The sequence below is a fragment of the Microcaecilia unicolor genome, chromosome 7 (genome assembly GCF_901765095.1).
Source record: "Microcaecilia unicolor chromosome 7, aMicUni1.1, whole genome shotgun sequence".
In the NCBI taxonomy this organism is placed as follows: domain Eukaryota; kingdom Metazoa; phylum Chordata; class Amphibia; order Gymnophiona; family Siphonopidae; genus Microcaecilia; species Microcaecilia unicolor.
This window is the reverse complement of record NC_044037.1, coordinates 263,465,909-263,483,703: the sequence shown is the minus strand read 5'-3', so window position 1 is coordinate 263,483,703 and position 17,795 is coordinate 263,465,909. Positions and strand designations below refer to the sequence as shown.

At 41.0% G+C, this 17,795-nt stretch overlaps 1 protein-coding gene across 1 annotated transcript in view; it reads right to left on the bottom strand.

Annotated features, from left to right (window-relative positions):
- The window catches only part of LRP1B (LDL receptor related protein 1B), a 1,639,960-nt gene that overhangs the window by 155,119 nt on the left and 1,467,046 nt on the right, over positions 1-17,795 (bottom strand). Inside the window, 1 exon segment of the mRNA XM_030210865.1 lies at positions 16,862-16,968. Coding sequence (XP_030066725.1) covers positions 16,862-16,968 — 107 coding nt within the window.

Sequence of the window (17,795 nt, the reverse complement as noted above, 5' to 3'; positions counted from 1 at the left end):
ATTGCCTAGCATCTTATCGTACATTTTAGAGATTTTACATGATAGAAAAAAGTTAGTGTATTTTATTATTTCTGAATTCTTATTGAGACAATTAAGCCATTTTCTTTTTCTGCTTTTAAAATTCAAATCAAGCATGTCCTTCTTTTCCAGCTAAACAAGCCTGATTGTGGATTAGTCATAGCTTTTCTTTCCATTTCTTTGGTGCATAGGAAATTATGAAGAAATTCAATGAAATCTTAAATGACTGTGAAAAGATTAACAACATTTGTAAATGTTCACTATCTTGACTTGGAATGTTTCCTTATTATTGTGGATGATATTGTTCTTTTTATTTGCTGATTACTATTGCACTTAATGTAATTTTCTTTTTTATTTGCTAAAATTTTCTTTTCACAATTTGATAATCTCTTTGTGATCAACTTAATGTAAACTAGATCTTTTTTTAAACAGCTACATTTTCACCATTGTACAGGCCTCTTTCAAAAGTTTGTTTTAATATTTTTCTAATTGTTTTATGAAAAGTGCATTGTTTATAGAAACAAAAAAGAAAAACTGAACAGTAGTATTTAGGCAGATACGTCTGTAAGAAAAGCACTGGGTACAAACTCACCAAATAATGCCCAATACATTTCAACTACAAGCAAATTTCAAAATCTGAACCATATTTTTCACGACAATTTATTTAGGATACAATTCAGACTATTGAAGGGGAAGTTATTAACCAGTGGTAAAATATCACATTTGCTGCAGCTTAATTCAGGAGATCTTTTACTAAGCTGTGTCATGTAGCACAGCCCACTGTAGACCATGTTTGGCAGTATTAGGCACACATTAGCGCCTAAGTCACACTGCAGTTTTTGAATGTGTATGTGCTAACCACATGCTAAATAATTTTTTTGGATTTTTTGAGGGGAGCGTGTCAGGGCAGAGAGTGGGTATTCCTGCAATAATCAGTTAGGGCATCTTAGTGCACAGATAACACAGGAGCCCTTATTAATTACAAAATAGGTATTGGTAAGTGTTCCAGCAGTAGGTTTTTTTTAATGGCCATGTGTTAATGTCTTGTTGATTGCTTGAGAGAAAAAAGAATGAGGAAGAAAAGAATTATGCAGCCTTAACCCTTGTCCCTGAGGAAAGTGATTGAAACCCCGCGGAGTCGGGCGGTTTCAGGGGAAGGCAACTGATGAATGTTTCAGCAAGGCAAGATAGTTCTGCCAGGGAGGCAAGAATTTGCTAAGATAAGTGTACAGTTTTCACCTAGTATATACATTTTTAAAAGTGATAAGCGATTTTATAGCACTGAGGTGATTGGGAAGCATAAAAAAATGAGCATATGATGCTCCTCCCAAAAAATTTGTTAGAGTTACCCGATGAAAGAAATGCTATGCCACCTTGTAGCAGCATTATTGACTGCAGTAATAGTGGTAAATATCTGAGGGTACTCTACATACATAAAACATTTCTATTATATTATACTGGTGTGAACTGTTTTAAGCACTCTCTTTGAGTTGGTGGCTACAAGTCCTGGTTTGTGCGTATATGTCATTGAATGTTGCCAGAGACACTGATATTGTGGATTCGTTTCATGTGTTAATGTCAACATTAGCACATGGCCATTAATGGAAAAAATAACTTTTATAGCCACAGTAAAGATGGCCTTGGTGCTTGGGAAAAACGCACGCAGGGGTGCACTAATGCATATTTTAACCACAGTTTCAAGGACCCCTTACTGCAGGAGTAACTAACCTGCACTAACCCAAATTAAACCATTAAAAATGTTACAGGAAATGTTAGAGTTCCAAAATGATGTTTAAGAATAGAGGGGATCGCTCAGAGCATGTGGTCGCAACATGTGCTGTATTTATATTTTGATTCTATTCTGTTTTATTATTCCCCAATTACCTATAAGGTAAGGAAAAGGGGAAGTACATACACTAAATTTGAATTAATTACATTAACCTGCACTGTACGTTTTGGAACATGTGCTCAAAGCATGGCACCAAGTTTAAAAAGCGACCATGTGCTATCAATGTAACTTTAAAAGGGAACATGTGCTTAGAGCATTTGGAGCTTGCACATGTGAGAACATGTGCTTTTCCCAATATAAAGGCCAGATAGTTAACTTTAAAAGAAAATGTTTATTTCTAGTACAGTCAAGGTAATAAGTTTACAATAGAGAGGCAGCTTTAGAGAGGATCTTTTACCAAATCGGAAAGAAGTAGACAGATTGTGGATGCTTTCCAAAGTGCTCTGCTCAGACAGATGGTGACGGAACCCACGAGGGAGGGAGCGATGCTGGATCTGGTGCTCACAAATGGGGATAGTGTGTCAAATGTGCGAGTGTGTGCACATCTGGGAAACAGTGACCATCAAACGGTTTGGTTTGATATAACGGCTGAAGTGGAGGGCGGCCACTCTAAACTCAAAGTCCTGGATTTCAAGTGTGCTGACTTTAGTAAAATGGGGGAATACCTGAGGAAGGAGATGATGGGCTGGGAGGACGAACAGGAAGTGGAAGGGCAGTGGTCCAGGCTGAAAGAAGCAATAAATAGGGCCACAGACCTTTATGTAAGGAGAGTAAATAAAAGCAAGAGGAAAAGGAAACCGATATGGTTCTCCAAGCAAGTGGCTGAGAAAATAAAGGCTAAAGAGTTGGCGTTCCAGAAATATAGAAAATCTCAAGAAGAGGAACACGGGGAGGAATACCGGATGAAACTGAAAGAAGCCAAGAGAGAGGTACGTCTGGCGAAGGCGCAAGCGGAAGAACAAATGGCTAGAAATGTAAGGAGGGGCGACAAAAATTTCTTCAGGTATATTAGTGAAAGAAGAAGGACTAAAAAGGGGATTGTGAGACTAAAAGATACAGCGAACCGCTATGTAGATAATGATGAAGAAAAAGCCAATTTACTAAATAGCTACTTTTGTTCGGTTTTCACTGAAGAAAATCCTGGAGAAGGACCACGAGGGACTGGCAACAGTACACCTGAGAATGAAATGGATATAGCACCGTTCACAGAAGAGAGTGTGTACCAACAACTTGGAAAGCTAAAGGTGGACAAAGCCATGGGACCAGACGGGATCCACCCCAGAATATTGAAGGAGCTCAGAGAGGTCCTGGCGGGTCCTCTTAAAGATTTGTTTAATAAATCCTTGGAGACGGGAGAGGTTCCGAGGGATTGGAGAACGGCGGAGGTGGTCCCTCTTCACAAAAGTGGTGATAGGGAAGAAGCTGGAAACTACAGGCCAGTAAGCCTCACTTCAGTTATTGGAAAAGTAATGGAAGCCATGCTGAAGGAAAGGATAGTGAATTTCCTAGAAGCCAACAAGCTGCAAGATCTGAGACAACATGGTTTTACCAGAGGAAAATCGTGCCAAACGAATCTCATTGAATTCTTTGATTGGGTAACTGGAGAATTGAATCATAGACGTGCTATAGACGTAATCTACTTAGATTTTAGCAAAGCTTTTGACACGGTTCCTCACAGGAGGCTCTTAAATAAACTAGATGGGCTGAAGATAGCTCCCGAAGTGGTGAACTGGATTAGGAACTGGTTGACGGACAGACGACAGAGGGTGGTGGTAAATGGAGTTCGCTCGGAGGAGGGAAAGGTGAGTAGCGGAGTGCCTCAGGGATCGGTGCTGGGGCCGATTCTGTTCAATATATTTGTGAGTGACATTGCCGAAGGGTTAGAAGGTAAAGTTTGCCTATTTGCGGATGATACTAAGATTTGCAACAGAGTGGACACCCGGGAGGAACTGGAAAGCATGAAAAGGGATCTGAGGAAGCTAGAAGAATGGTCTGAGGTTTGGCAATTAAAATTCAATGTGAAGAAATGCAAAGTGATGCATTTAGGGAGTAGAAACCCATGAGAGACATATGTGTTAGGCGGGGAGAGTCTGATAGGTACTGAGGGGGAGAGGGATCTTGGGGTGATAGTATCCGAGGATCTGAAGGCGACAAAACAGTGTGACAGGGCGGTGGCCGTAGCAAGAAGGTTGCTAGGCTGTATAGAGAGAGGTGTGATCAGCAGAAGAAAGGAAGTGTTGATGCCCCTGTACAAGTCGTTGGTAAGGCCCCACCTGGAGTATTGTGTTCAGTTTTGGAGGCCGTACCTTGTGAAGGATGTTAAAAAAATGGAAGCGGTGCAAAGAAAAGCTACAAGAATGGTATGGCATTTGCGTTCCAAGACGTATGACCAAAGACTTGCTGACCTGAACATGTATACCCTGGAGGAAAGGAGGAACAGGGGTGATATGATACAGACGTTCAAATACTTGAAAGGTATTAATCCGCCAAAAAATCTTTTCCGGAGATGGGAAGGCGGTAGAACGAGAGGACATGAAATGAGATTGAAGGGGGGCAGACTCAAAAAAGATGTCAGGAAGTATTTTTTCACGGAGAGGGTGGTGGATGCTTGGAATGCCCTCCCGCGGGAGGTGGTGGAGATGAAAACGGTAACGGAATTCAAACATGCGTGGGATATGCATAAAGGAATCCTGTGCAGCAGGAATGGATCCTCAGAAGCTTAGCTGAAATTGGGTGGCGGAGCAGGTGGGGGGAAGAGGGGTTGGTGGTTGGGAGGCTAAGATTGGGGAGGGCAGACTTATACGGTCTGTACCAGAGCCGGTGATGGGAGACGGGACTGGTGGTTGGGAGGCGGGAAATACTGCTGGGCAGACTTATACGGTCTGTGCCCTGAAAAGACAGGTACAAATTCAAGATATGAGTTTATCTTGGGCAGACTAGATGGACCATGCAGGTCTTTTTCTGCCGTCATCTACTATGTTACTATGTAACTTCAGGTTGGTAATACACATGGTAATTTAATAATGCAACTTATGTTCAATCTTGCAGACTGTATTATTTTTCTCCCAAACAGAACCGAGCCTCTAGAAAGAGCTCCAATGCTCCAGAGAGCATAGGCACCCCGTATAAGAGGCTTGGGGAGGCTAAGCCTCCCCAGCCCAGTTGTGACCTTCATCGCCTGCCTACCATCCCCCCCCCCCCTCCGAAATTTAAAATTTGTTACCTGCTCAGGGTTAAGGTAAGGCGGCGTCACCAGTGACACAGCACGTCAGCACCAGTGAAACGCGTGCTGCCTCGGCGCACCTTCAGCTTCCCTTCGTTCTGTCTCTCAAGTGCTGGTCCTGCCAGGGCGGGACCAGCACTTGAGAGACAGAATGAAGGGAAGCTGAAAAGGTGCGCTGAGCCAGCACGCGTTTCACTGGTGCTGACGTGCTGTGTCACTGGCAACAACGCCTTCCCTTAACCCTGAGCAGGTATCAAGTTTTAAATTTCGGAGGGGGGGGGGGGGGCGGGAACTGGACCTGGTGCTCGGTGGGCAGGAGGGAAGGAGAAGCCCTGATGCTGGATGGGTGGGAAGGAGGAAGGCCTGATGCTGCTGGGTGGGAGGGAGGAAGGAAGGCAGGAAGGCAGGCAGGCAGGCCTGATGCTGGGTGGGGTGCCTGGCACTTGATGCTGGGTGGGTAGGAGGGAGGGAGGGGTGCCTGCCTGATGCTGGGTGGGAGGGGTGCCTGGTGCTAGGTGGGTGGGAGGAAGGGGTGCTTGATGCTGGGTGACAATTATGGGTTTAAGCTGTGCCCCCAATCCCGCCCCCAATCCCACCCTCTTTAGCCTCCCCAAACAGTTGGGCCACCGACCGCCTATGCCAGAGAGCTTTCTTAAAAGGGCTCTTTATTTAGCAGCTTGATTCCTAGAGGAAGTATCACAAGACTTCAGCTGGGGATCAACTAGCACCATTTTGAACTCAACACCCTAGGGACAGGACCGACTAGGGATCACTTCTTTCCCCAACCCACAGACATTAGGGATTTTGGAGTTAGGTTTGGGGGTGCCCACAGGAGGATGGGGGGTCTTTGCTGGGGGTTCAAGCACTATCCTCAGGGGAGGTGGAGGGTCATATGCAACAGCTCCTATAGCCTTAAAATAAAATAACACATGATTTTGCCATTTAACATGCATTAAAGGGGGATGTTATCAACGTGGATTACTCTTAAAATAGGTTATTTTACTACTAACTCCTGCTATTTTAGAACAGGTCCCATTTTATGCAATGAGACTTAGGAGGAAATTCTATACATGGTACTCAAAAATAGGCACCAAAAAAATCATCACTAAGCGCTATTCTCTAAATGGTGCATGCACTTTAAAGAATAGCACTTGTTGCCAATTCTCGAACCTAACTAGGCACCAGACTTACGCCTTCTGAAATCTGGTGTAAATGTTGGCACCCAAGTTAGTCACTGAGGCTGTATTCAATAACTATGCACAACTTTTCAGAATGCCCCTGACATTCCCATGTGTTACATACTAGTAGAGTTAGGCACCATACCTTATAGAATAACGTGCAGCCAGATGCCCGCACAAATTTGAATAAATGTCTATTAACATAATTGGCTGTTAGCACCAAATATTGGCAGTGAAGGGCTCGTTATTCAATTAATTTGCTTACACATCTCAGGCCGAGCCCAAATTTGGGAGCGTAAATCTAGGCGCCATATATAGAATCCGGGGTTAGTTACTAATACCTCTGGTTAACAATAAAATAATGTGTTAATGGTAGCCCACACCCCTTAGTGGTAAATACTGTGGTCCTTTTACTAAGGTGCGACAGGCCTAATGCTAATCCCACATTTGTACAATATTTTTTATTTTTCAGTGTGAGAGGTGTGTCCCCTGGGTGTTCAGTAGGCATGCCTGCACTAATTGGGTAACACAGGCACATTACCGCACACTACTCGATTAAATAGGTGGTGGTAAGGGCTCCCGCAGCAATGACCACACACTAATGGGGAAATTAGCCCACGGCCATTACAAAAGGTGACCTTTTTTCCACCATGCTAAAAATGGCTGTAGTGGGCAGATAACCCACATGCTGACAAGAGCACCGGCTACTTTTTAGTGCAGCTTGGTAAAACGACCCCATTGTGCATTATTCTTTTAATGTACAAAAGCAATTACCCCCCCCCCCCCCCCCCCCCAAGTGATCAAGGATAAATTTAGCTAATTTTATTCAGAATAAGTGGACAGTATCATAGCTGACTGTAGTAGGCTATCAATATCATTACTGGTGAGACGTCTCTTCCCTATATCAGAGTCAATTTTAAAAATACACATTTTGAAGACTAAATCATGTTTTACCTGCTTAAACATTGTTTTGAAAGTTCATGCTCCAAGTTCAAGGTCCATTTATTTGGTATACCAAAAATATATCAAAAATCTATGTGATTTACATGATGTAAAAAAATAATATGGGCAGGGGAAGTCAAATGAGTAATAGATAAACAAAACAGACAAACAATCCAGAAATGGAAAATAGAGGAGAGGGAATGATGCAAAGTAAAAATAGGGAAAAGGGGGAGAGGACTAAGATGGCGGCAGCTTGAGTGCAGCTTTCCATGTCTCATTTTCTTGCTTCTCTAGTTTTATGGGCAAAAGGAAGGGGAAGACAAGGGTTTTTTTTTCCTTGGAGCCCTTGGGACCCCCCCCCCCCCCCCCACTACCGACTGACAAATTTGTGACTCATGGAGTCCTGCAAGCTGATGGAGCAAGGGCAATTGGGCCACCAGGTATTGCTGTGGAGGAGGTGACACCTAGGCACACTTTGGCTGAAGAGACCTCTCTCAGCCCTGTGCAGCATACACCACTCCGGAGAAGGAGCGAGGCCTGATCAATCACTCGCTGAAGAGCAGGCTGTTACTCGGGACTGAGGTGGACAGGCAATTTTCAATCCTTATGGTGCAGAAGAACATGCTTTCCTTTCTAACAATGGAGGAGGAAATACCAGGAGTTCCCCTTGCTGCCTTTTTACCAATCCGGGCCGATTCGTCGAGTTCTTGTCTGGGTGTAGAACCCCCGGGTGTTTTCTCTAAATTTGAGTTTCAACCTCAAAGCTTCAAATTGAATGTGCTACGGTGTATTTTCTACGTCGGGAATCACTAGCGTGGTTTAGTAAAAGAATCCCTAAGGCGGTCCTTTTACCAAATGACAGTAAAAGAGTCTCTGCGGTGTTGTTGGCACGAAGGCTTGCCGCTTGCCGAGGCCCCCTTTTACCGCCGCTGGTAAAATGCTTTTGTTCTTTTAAGAAGGAAATGGCCATGCAATAAGTTAAATACTTGCCACATAGCCATTTCCTGGGAGAGTCTTTACTGCCTCCTACTTAAGAGGTGATAGGGGCTCCAGTGGTAGCCCAGCGGTAACTGGGCAGTGCTGATTACCCCCGGGCACACTCCTAGTGCTAGAAAATTAAAACATGTTTTGTAGCGCCAGAATTGAGTGCAGTGGGAGTAAGAACTACTGCTGGCCTCCCCAGGACCCCAACAGTAGGACTGAATCACCGCATGCCAAGCCAGCACGACCCCTAAAGCAGGACAAACGATCCACAACATCCAAGATGGTAATAAAAACTGAGCAGATTAAATGGAAGGTAAAATAAAATGTATTAAAAACATGCAAATAAACAATGCCCAAAGTGCCCGACACAGGCCGTGTTTCTCCCACACAAGGGCTGAATCAGGGGCTCAGTGGTATGACAAATGAAGATTTTCATAATAGTGGTCATGAAGTACAGCAAAAAAAAAAAACAGAAGATGGCAGCCTCCGTCAGAAATCCGTGCTGTGTCTCTGCTCGTGACGGAGGCTGCCATCTTCTAATATAACCGGCTATTTGTTAGCTGCTAACCAGGGATATTCAGTGGGGGATAGCCAGTTATGCCCCACTGAATATCGGTGAATAGCCAGTTAAGTGCTACGGTCAGCAGCCAAATAGCGCTGAATATCGGGTGAGATGATTCCAACTTTATGAAAGTCTTTGTAATTGGAGAGCATGAAGATGACAACAAATATGAAGATGCAAGTGATGAGTTATACTACAGTACTTCTAATGCAGATGATAATGATAATAATGATGATAAAGAACACTTTGCTATATGATCATAATCTGCAAACCCAGTCAGAAGACATCAGTAATATATTGTAATCTGACCCGATTTGAAGGAACTTTTTATCAGATTGAACAATCTACTTTCTACTAGTGCAGTTGCTGAACCTTTTTAGCTGTGCTGGATTAATGACTCACAAACACATTTGCATGAGTGACAGTCATTTCAAAAATGTAGTTTTACTACAAGCAAGTGGATTGAACTGTAGTGCAATAAAGTTCTTGGGATAAAAACATTAACACTAGTTGTATTCATTGTATTTGTGGTACTTGTACTTGTTACTTAAAAAGTAAAATATTTGGTAATAACTTTTTTACTTAATTTTTAAATGTGTTCTTCACTGTACTTTTTACTTTTATTTAAGTATTAAAATATATATTTATATTTATTTTTACTTTTACTTAAATACTTTGACCTAGTTCTTTCAACAACACTGAAAATCATCAAAGAAAATAAAAGGTCATATGGCTTGTCCATCCTGCCTTTCCAAAACAACAGCCCAATCTCCCTCAAAGACTGTTAATGCTTGTCCCACACATTTTGATACTGTCCTGTCCTCACCATCTCCATTGAGAAGCTGTTTGACAAATTATCTGTTTTTCTTTAAAGGAATATTTCCTTAGCTTGCTCCTCTTTCTGTCACTTTGCATTCGTATTCTATAACATCTCATTTCAGAACTGCCTCTCCATTGAAAAAGGTCTAACTCACATGTAATTATACCTTGGAAGTAGTCTGTTATATCTCCTCTTTCCTGTCTGCTCTCCATGATATACATTTATTTTAATTATGTAAACGTTTTATCATCCCTGCTCTGATCCCACTGCTCTGTGCTCATCTTTATATTTGTTTGAATTGTACTTACAGTCTGCAGCTTCTGTTCCTGCTGAGTTCTATAACCTTTCACTCCAATCACACCTGACTATATCTGTACTCTGATAGGTCAGTTTCCCATGCCCTATTTTCTCCAATCAAAGAAGTACTGGTAGAGTGCATACATGTTCCTATTGGCTTGCCTTAGCTTCCTACTCTTTGCTCATTGGAACTGGTCAATGCCCTGTGTTTTTGTTGATACCTTCCCATTCCCGCCTTCCTGTTGTGAGGAAAGAAAAAAAGTGCCTGTGCAGGGTCTGCCCTGCCATTGAGTTTGTTTGTTGTTTCCTCCTCCTCTTTACTCTTGGAGATAGTGTTGTTTTTCACCTTATATGCATACAATATACACAGACCTTCATTCAGTTATACAGACTTGTCTCCCACATTTATTTACCAGTGTTCCAGCAACTGAGCCCAGCTTCCCTGATCTGAAGGGTAGAGATCAAACATGCTTTCTTTGTGTGGAGAAACCATGGGGCAGTATTCTTCAATTCTGTAAGTGACTAAATTTTTGTATATTAAATAATAGTTGGTACTGAGGCTAAAGCCTCTGGTGAATGGTGACAAGGATTCCACTGTTTCCAAGTCCTTAGTGGGTTACAGATGACATATACAATAAGAAATATTAAATCAAAACAAGTCAAGATATACCACAAAACAAACATCATGGACTCAACATTTAGACTGTAGGAGGCAGCTGGGCTTGGCAGTCAACCTAGATATTCAATGCTGGGCCATTTCCGGCAACTGGACCCATGACATACTAAACATATCCAGGTGTTTTATGACCAGTTTAAATTTAACCAGCCAAGCTGATACTCAGAAGGACTATCTTTTGTCGGTTTAAAATTTAAGCAGTCAACACTATTTCAGCAGCCTAATTTAGCCACTAAACTTAGCTGGCAATTTACTGAATATCATCGGATAGCAGCTTTATTGTGCAGGCGCTAACCGGTAATATTCAGCAGTAAATAGCCAGCTATCTCCCACTGAATATTGCTGGATAGCCAGCTAAGTGCCATTTAACCGGCCAGGAGCCATTCCAGGCCAGTTATATGGTTTTAAATATCGGCCAGCATATTTATGTCTTTAAGTCTGTCTCACATGTTTTATGATAAACATCATTGGCCAGTTTAATTGGTACTCTCTGGATGGACTCCATCTGGTTTATAACTTTTTAATAAAATTTGCAGGCTCCAGAATTTTATACTGTACTTTAAATGAAATCTTAGCAGAGACTTACAAAGGGGATCAATCACCTTTTACTCTTTTCTGGCTAGCCGTCCTCTAATACACCAAAACATCCTTATGCTTTTTCTGTCACCTTATTTACCTCTTTGACTGCTTTAAAATTATCAGACACAGTTAATTCCAGGTCCCACTCTTCTGCACAAAAATTTACCAATTTCTTGGGTTTTACATGCATAACCCTGCAATATTTACCCCTTGATAATGTAAAGGTCGCAAAAAATTATGTATGCAAACTTAGGCATGTTTCCAATTTATGCTCACAATTTAATTGAATAACAAGCCAATTAGTGCCAATAACAAGCAATTATTGGCACTAATTAGATTTAATTGGGACCAGCATGCATAAAGTTAGGCATGGGATCCGCGCCTAAAATTTACATGATTTCCATAAAAGAGGTGCAGAAATGGGAGGATCATGGGTGTTTCTTGGCAGAACAGGGGCTTGGATTCAAGTTATGCGTGTAATTACACAATAATTGTGTTCCACACATAAATTTAGACACAGGCATTTGCATGTTTTCGTTGGTGCAAATGGCTGCGCCTAAATTTATGATTGACTTTCTGCTTAAGCGTGTATTCTATAAACCATGCTAGGCTTTAGCTGCAGCATATAGAATACCGCTTGAGCAGGGGTTTTTCGGTGTTGATTTTTTTTAAGCACCATTTAAAAATCAGCAAAACAGAATAACAGTTGGGAGAGAAGTTTATCACTAACACTATGAAGACAAAACGGGAGAATATATTTATAGACACATGGGATCTCTTGGGAAAAGAGTTAGTGGTTATTGAGGATGGGTAGACTAGATGGGCCATATAGCCCTTATCTGCCATCATGTTTCTATATCTAGATTGTGAGCTCATTAGGGATAGTACTAGCACCTATATAGAAAATTGTACTTGTTAACCACGGTATGCCTTTGTGAAGGCCTCAGCGGTATATCAAATGCAGAAAAATAATAAATAGCAAAATACATGGACAGTATTCAAGAAAAAAGACTATCCTTAAACTTCTTTATTATTAGGGTCTGCATGGATGGGGGTGCAATAATTCAGTTCAGATTAATGGCTGACTGGGTATGACAATTGAGGCTGGCATAGAGGCTGGCAAAAATGTTTTAAAAGTTTTTTGGGGGAGGGAGTGGGTTGGTGACCACTGAGGGAGTAAGGGAAGGTCATCCCCGATTTCCTCCGGTGGTCATCTGGTTAGTTCAGGCACCTTTTTGAGGCTTGGTCGTGAAAAAAAGGGACCAAGTAAAGTCGGCCAAATGCTTGTCAGGGACACCCTTCTTTTTCCATTATCGGCCGAGGACGCCCATCTCTTAACCATGCCCAATCCCGCCTTCGGTACGCTACCTACACGCCCCCATGAACTTTGGTCATCCCCGGGACAGAAAGCAGTTGAGGATGCCCAAAATAGGCTTTCGATTATGATGATTTGGGTGACCCTGAGAGAAGGATGCCCATCTCCCGATTTGTGTTGAAAGATGGGCGCCCTTCTCTTTCGAAAATGCCCCTGATATTGGGTCAGCAAAATAGCAGGCCTATCTTTGGATGCTATAAACTTAATTGGCCAACACTAAATATTAACTTAGTCGATTAAGTTTATAGCGGATAAAAAAAAGTCTAGATATTCAATGCCTGTCACCAGAAACAGTCCAGCACTGAATATCTGGACTCAGCACCAACTGTAGAACTTAGCCATCCTGCCTCTCGCGAGCTAAATATCGGTCACATACTCTATATAACACACCCTTCGATCCACTCAACTTAATTAGTAATTCCATCATTCACACGTATTTGCTTTTACTTTGTTTGAAGCTGTATTTTCAGTGATATAGGTCCCTCCCTCTGCAATGCTCTTCCATCACAACTTTGTATAGAAAAATCATGAATTAAGTTTTGAGATGCCTTCGATTAAAGGTTAGCTGAGTCACTTCTGGCTTTGGCTGCTATGGTGGCAGTCTGGAGTCTGATTTTTATGGACTCTTTTACTACAACTACTACTTTTCATTTCTATAGCACTACTAAACATACACAGTGCTGTACACATTATGGCATAGATTCTATATATTGTGCCTTAAAAATCAACACCAAAAATGTATTAAATATATAATATATGCCTAGGCATATTCTATAAACTACGCCTAAAGTTAGGCACGGTTTATAGAATATGCCTAGCGCCCTTCCATGTGACTACATTTAGTCCCGGGCATTTACACCAAGTAAATGCCTATGTCTATGTTAGGCGCAGACTGGGTGTATTCTATAACAATGCGCATATTTTTTAGAGACACCCATGACCCACCTATTCTACATCAATGGCCATGCCCCTTTTCAAATATGTGCCTTAGAATTTACACACATTACTTTACAGAATACGCTTAGACAGTTGTGTGCATAAATTATAATTAATGCCAGTTAGTGTCAATATTGCTTATTAAGTAGCAATTATTAGCACTGATTGGCTTGTTAAGATAATTAAGTTGTCCATTCTAATCAGAATATGACCTGGATTGCATGTGCAATTTAAGTTGAACTATATAGAATCTGGGGTATATGCAGATATTTTCTCAGTCCCAAGTGGACTTGGAATCTAAGGTGTTTTTTGTACCTTGGGAATGGAGGGTTAAGTGAGTTGGCCAGGGTTACAAGGAGCTGCAGTGGGAATTGAACCCGTTTCCCCAGGTTATCAGCTTGCTGTGGTAACCATTAGGCTACTCCTCCATTCTTAATGATTTAGTCTTTACTATTCTTTGGAATATGGATTTCTTTTCTTTCATTTAATAAATGTTATATACATGTACACTGCTCTAATGGTTCACTAAAGAGCAGGTTATCAAATTGGAATAAACTTGGAAACATATTACCCTTTATAAGTGAGATATACTTTGAGATATATATGAATGTGTCATCTAAATAGCTCCTATCCTATACTGCAAACTTCCATGCAATTTTTCTATTGATAAAGCAAAATCTATACTACCAAAATCTGTTTTATTCCTATTTTTGAATTTTCTACATTCTTATTTAAGGCACTCTTTTACTAAAATGCAATAGAATTTGCAGTTACTACATATGCAACATGAATTTAGCATGCAGAAACTGAAAAGCCTCTGCAGTAAATGCAGGGTGAGCATGGTGGGCATCTGCCCTGCATTTACCATACAGGGCAGATGCTTATTGCACAAGCATGTTATTTGAAGTGGTGACCAAGTCCACGAATTAAAAAGTATATTCAGGTATTCTGCAGCTGTATACGCTACCGCCATCCAGTCTCCAATCTCCATACCCCTCCTGCACCCATTCCCCTGGTCAGAACACACTACTGATCCCCTCCCCTTAGTGATACACTCCTTTCAATCCCCTCCTCAAAATGACAGTCTCTTTCTAATCTTCTCCTCATAGTGGCACAATCCTCCTGATCCCCTCCCTGACAATAGGCCACACCCCACCTATAAACCCTGTTCAAGGGGAAAACACACAAAAACAAGCCATTGGGATGTATAGGGGACCAGCATTCTTAGTAGACTAGCCACACAGACATCCCAGCAGAGCAGTGGAGCACCCTAGGGGGCACTGCAGTGGACATCACATAATAGGTCCCAGGTACACATCTCACCGTTAACCCCATATATTGTATGGTGAGCCCTCCAAGCCCACCAAAAACCTAGTGTATCCAACTGTTTGTTCACCCTTCACTAAATCCATGTTGGTTTTGTCTCATTAATCCATGCTTTTGAATATGCTCTGTAATTTTGTTCTTTATAATAGTCTCTACCATTTTGCTTGGCACTGGCTCACACTTTCCACCACAAGTGTTCCAGTTAAAGTGGGTTATGGGCTTGGGTCCCCTTTTTGACAATCTGCTGCACTAACCACTAGGCTACTCAAGGGACCTGCCTGCTGCTCTAATAGGAATGCCAAAAAACATCTGAAGTTGTCATAGAGACTGGTATGTACTGTTTCTTTCACAGTTTGGGGGGGGGGGGGGGGTGGGAGGGGGTCAGTGAACAGTGGGGGAGTAAGGTGGTTTATGCCTTAATATTTCAGTAGTAATTTAGGGTACCTTTTGGTCACATTGTAATGACTAAAACAGGTCTAGACAAAAAAATGACTTAATTTTGGCCCTAGACATTTTCATTTTGTTCCATTTTTGCAGAAAAACATCTATCTTTTGAAGAGGTCCATATCATGCCCAAAACACACTCCCTTGAAATTTGGATAAACTGTCAAAAATTGCAAATTAGACGTTTTGGAGAGAAAAACATACTTCTGCCACCTTATAACATTTCTGGACCTTTTGAAACATATATAGATATAGATATATAGATAAATATAGATAGATATAGATATATAATCAGTTTAAACCTACATTAAAACTAGGAGCAAGGGAAAACCTGGAGGCAGAAACCCTACACAACACAGGGCTCTACTGTAATATAGAATAATATAGAGAGGCAAAAGGCTGGTATGAAGGGTGAGATTGGAATAGTAGTCCTTATTAGCTGACTGGAGTGTGGATCCACAGCTTTCCCTAGGAGCCCGGTAAGCCAGTGGGGGAAGGGATCTGCGTAGCAGACTATGGTGTGTGTTGGAGTAGGGTTAAGAAAGGTGGTAGCCCTTATCCAGGTAAGTCAAGCAGCCCACCTTCTGAGTTGTGAAGACAGAAGGTGTTGGGGAGCTGAAGCTTGGTTAATTGGCAGAAGGCCACCCAGTTCCTAGGTGGGTAAAAAGGAATTGGGAGAGGAAGGGCTGAAGGCTAGGAAGTTAGGAGCCCTGACCCTTGTAAATGAAGTATGTGTATTGTACATAGAGTGGGCTGGTTGGAAGTAAGGGCAGGAGTGAACAGAGAAGCTGCCTACCTAATTAGTTTGTCCACGTTGGAAGCCCTCAACTAGGTATTAGTTTGAAAGGGGATGGAAAAACCCCCTGTGTGTGTAATTAGAAAGGGTAAGATAAGTCTGTTCTTAAGGTACCCCAATAGAAGTGCCCTTATGTTAAAAGAAGCAAAACTTGTTTTAGTTCAGTTTGGTCCTGTTGCTGGAAATAATAAAGAGTGTTAATTGGCGTAAAAGAAGTGTGCACTGTCAGGTCTGTTGGAAACATGTGTCTGGGATATAGAGGTTTGTAGCACATGAAATTGTGACCCAAATACTGCCCTGAATACATTATTTATATTCAGCAAATAGTAATTTATATTCAAATATGAATAATCTGTGGATCTACTATGCTAAATCCTACTGAAATAAACATTTGATCTCTGGTTTCACATTGCTTCTTTTATTCTTTATGTTAAAGCTCAATGCTTATTACTTGCATTTGGTATTTGTATTTAGTAAAATAATATTCTTCAATATTTGTATTCAAGCACAAGTTGTATTTGACAGCCAGACATGGCCTTGCTATCTTTTGAAAAAGTACAGAAAGTATAATATTGAATGTTACCAATCTCACAACTAAAATTAGTAAGAGAAATATATGAATTACATATCCTTTTTGTGATTAAAAAAAACTACAAAAAATGAAAACAGAGACAAAAACATGTAAGTCAACCCAAACTTGACACATTTTGATCATTTCCAAAAAAGCCTATAACAAGGGAGATTCTGTTTTCAAGTGAAAAAAAATGTAGGAAAGCTATCAGTACAAAACATAATTGTCTGCCTTTTGTCTGAATCATGTCTTTTATAAGATTGCTTTCAATGGTTCTTTTCATTTCATTTGCAAAACAAAAAAAAAAGAAACTTCATTATCTCAGCAATTGTAAAGGTACAATACCTGTGGGTCTTTGAACATATTTTTGTACTAATATTCTCCTCATCGTGCCATCCATAGCTGCTTCTTCTATATGTGAATGGTCACCAATAACTGTCCAATACATCATTCTAAATAACATGAAATATACAAAGAATATACATTAATTGAAGATTAGCTTTACAGATGTAAACAAAATACAAAGGTACCTACCGTTGTTAATCATGGCATCAACTAATGCTACACAAAATTATAAGAGACTCCTATGTATATAGCGTTTCATATGAGATATTCTTTTCAATGTAGAGGAAAAAGCCTCAATCCAGGCATGTACTCCTTATGTTATACAACTTTAGGGAGCGCTGCCCAATCATCACTGGCTTAAAAACCTCTGCTAAGTATCCCTACTACTAATAAATTTATCAGGGGTTACTTAGCTGGCTGCTGAAAAGATTTTCTAAGCAGTCTCGTCTACATTTAAACGACTGTATTTGTAGACGAGACTGCTTAGAAAATCTTTTCAGCAGCCAACTAAGTAACCCCTGATAAATTTATTAGTAATGGGGATACTTTGCAGAGGTTTTTAAGCCAGTGGTGATCGGGCAGTGCTCCCTAAAGTTGTATAACATAAGGAGTACATGCCTGGATTGAGGCTTTTTCCTCTACATTGAAAAGAATATCTCATATGAAACGCTATATACATAGGAGTCTCTTATAATTTTGTGTGCAAATATATTAATGATTGGACTACCTATAGCTCTATTTTGATGTACATTAGGATCTACTAATGCTACACATTTTCTTATTACCATCAAATAATAATTTCACAATTTAAAATAAAGTAGCACTTGTAAATGCCTACAAACTAACAGGCACTGTTGATAGACAGAGGTGCAGCCTAGTGGTTTGTTTCTTCCAGTGACCCTTAATTATAACTTTCAGCAAGCTTTATTAACTA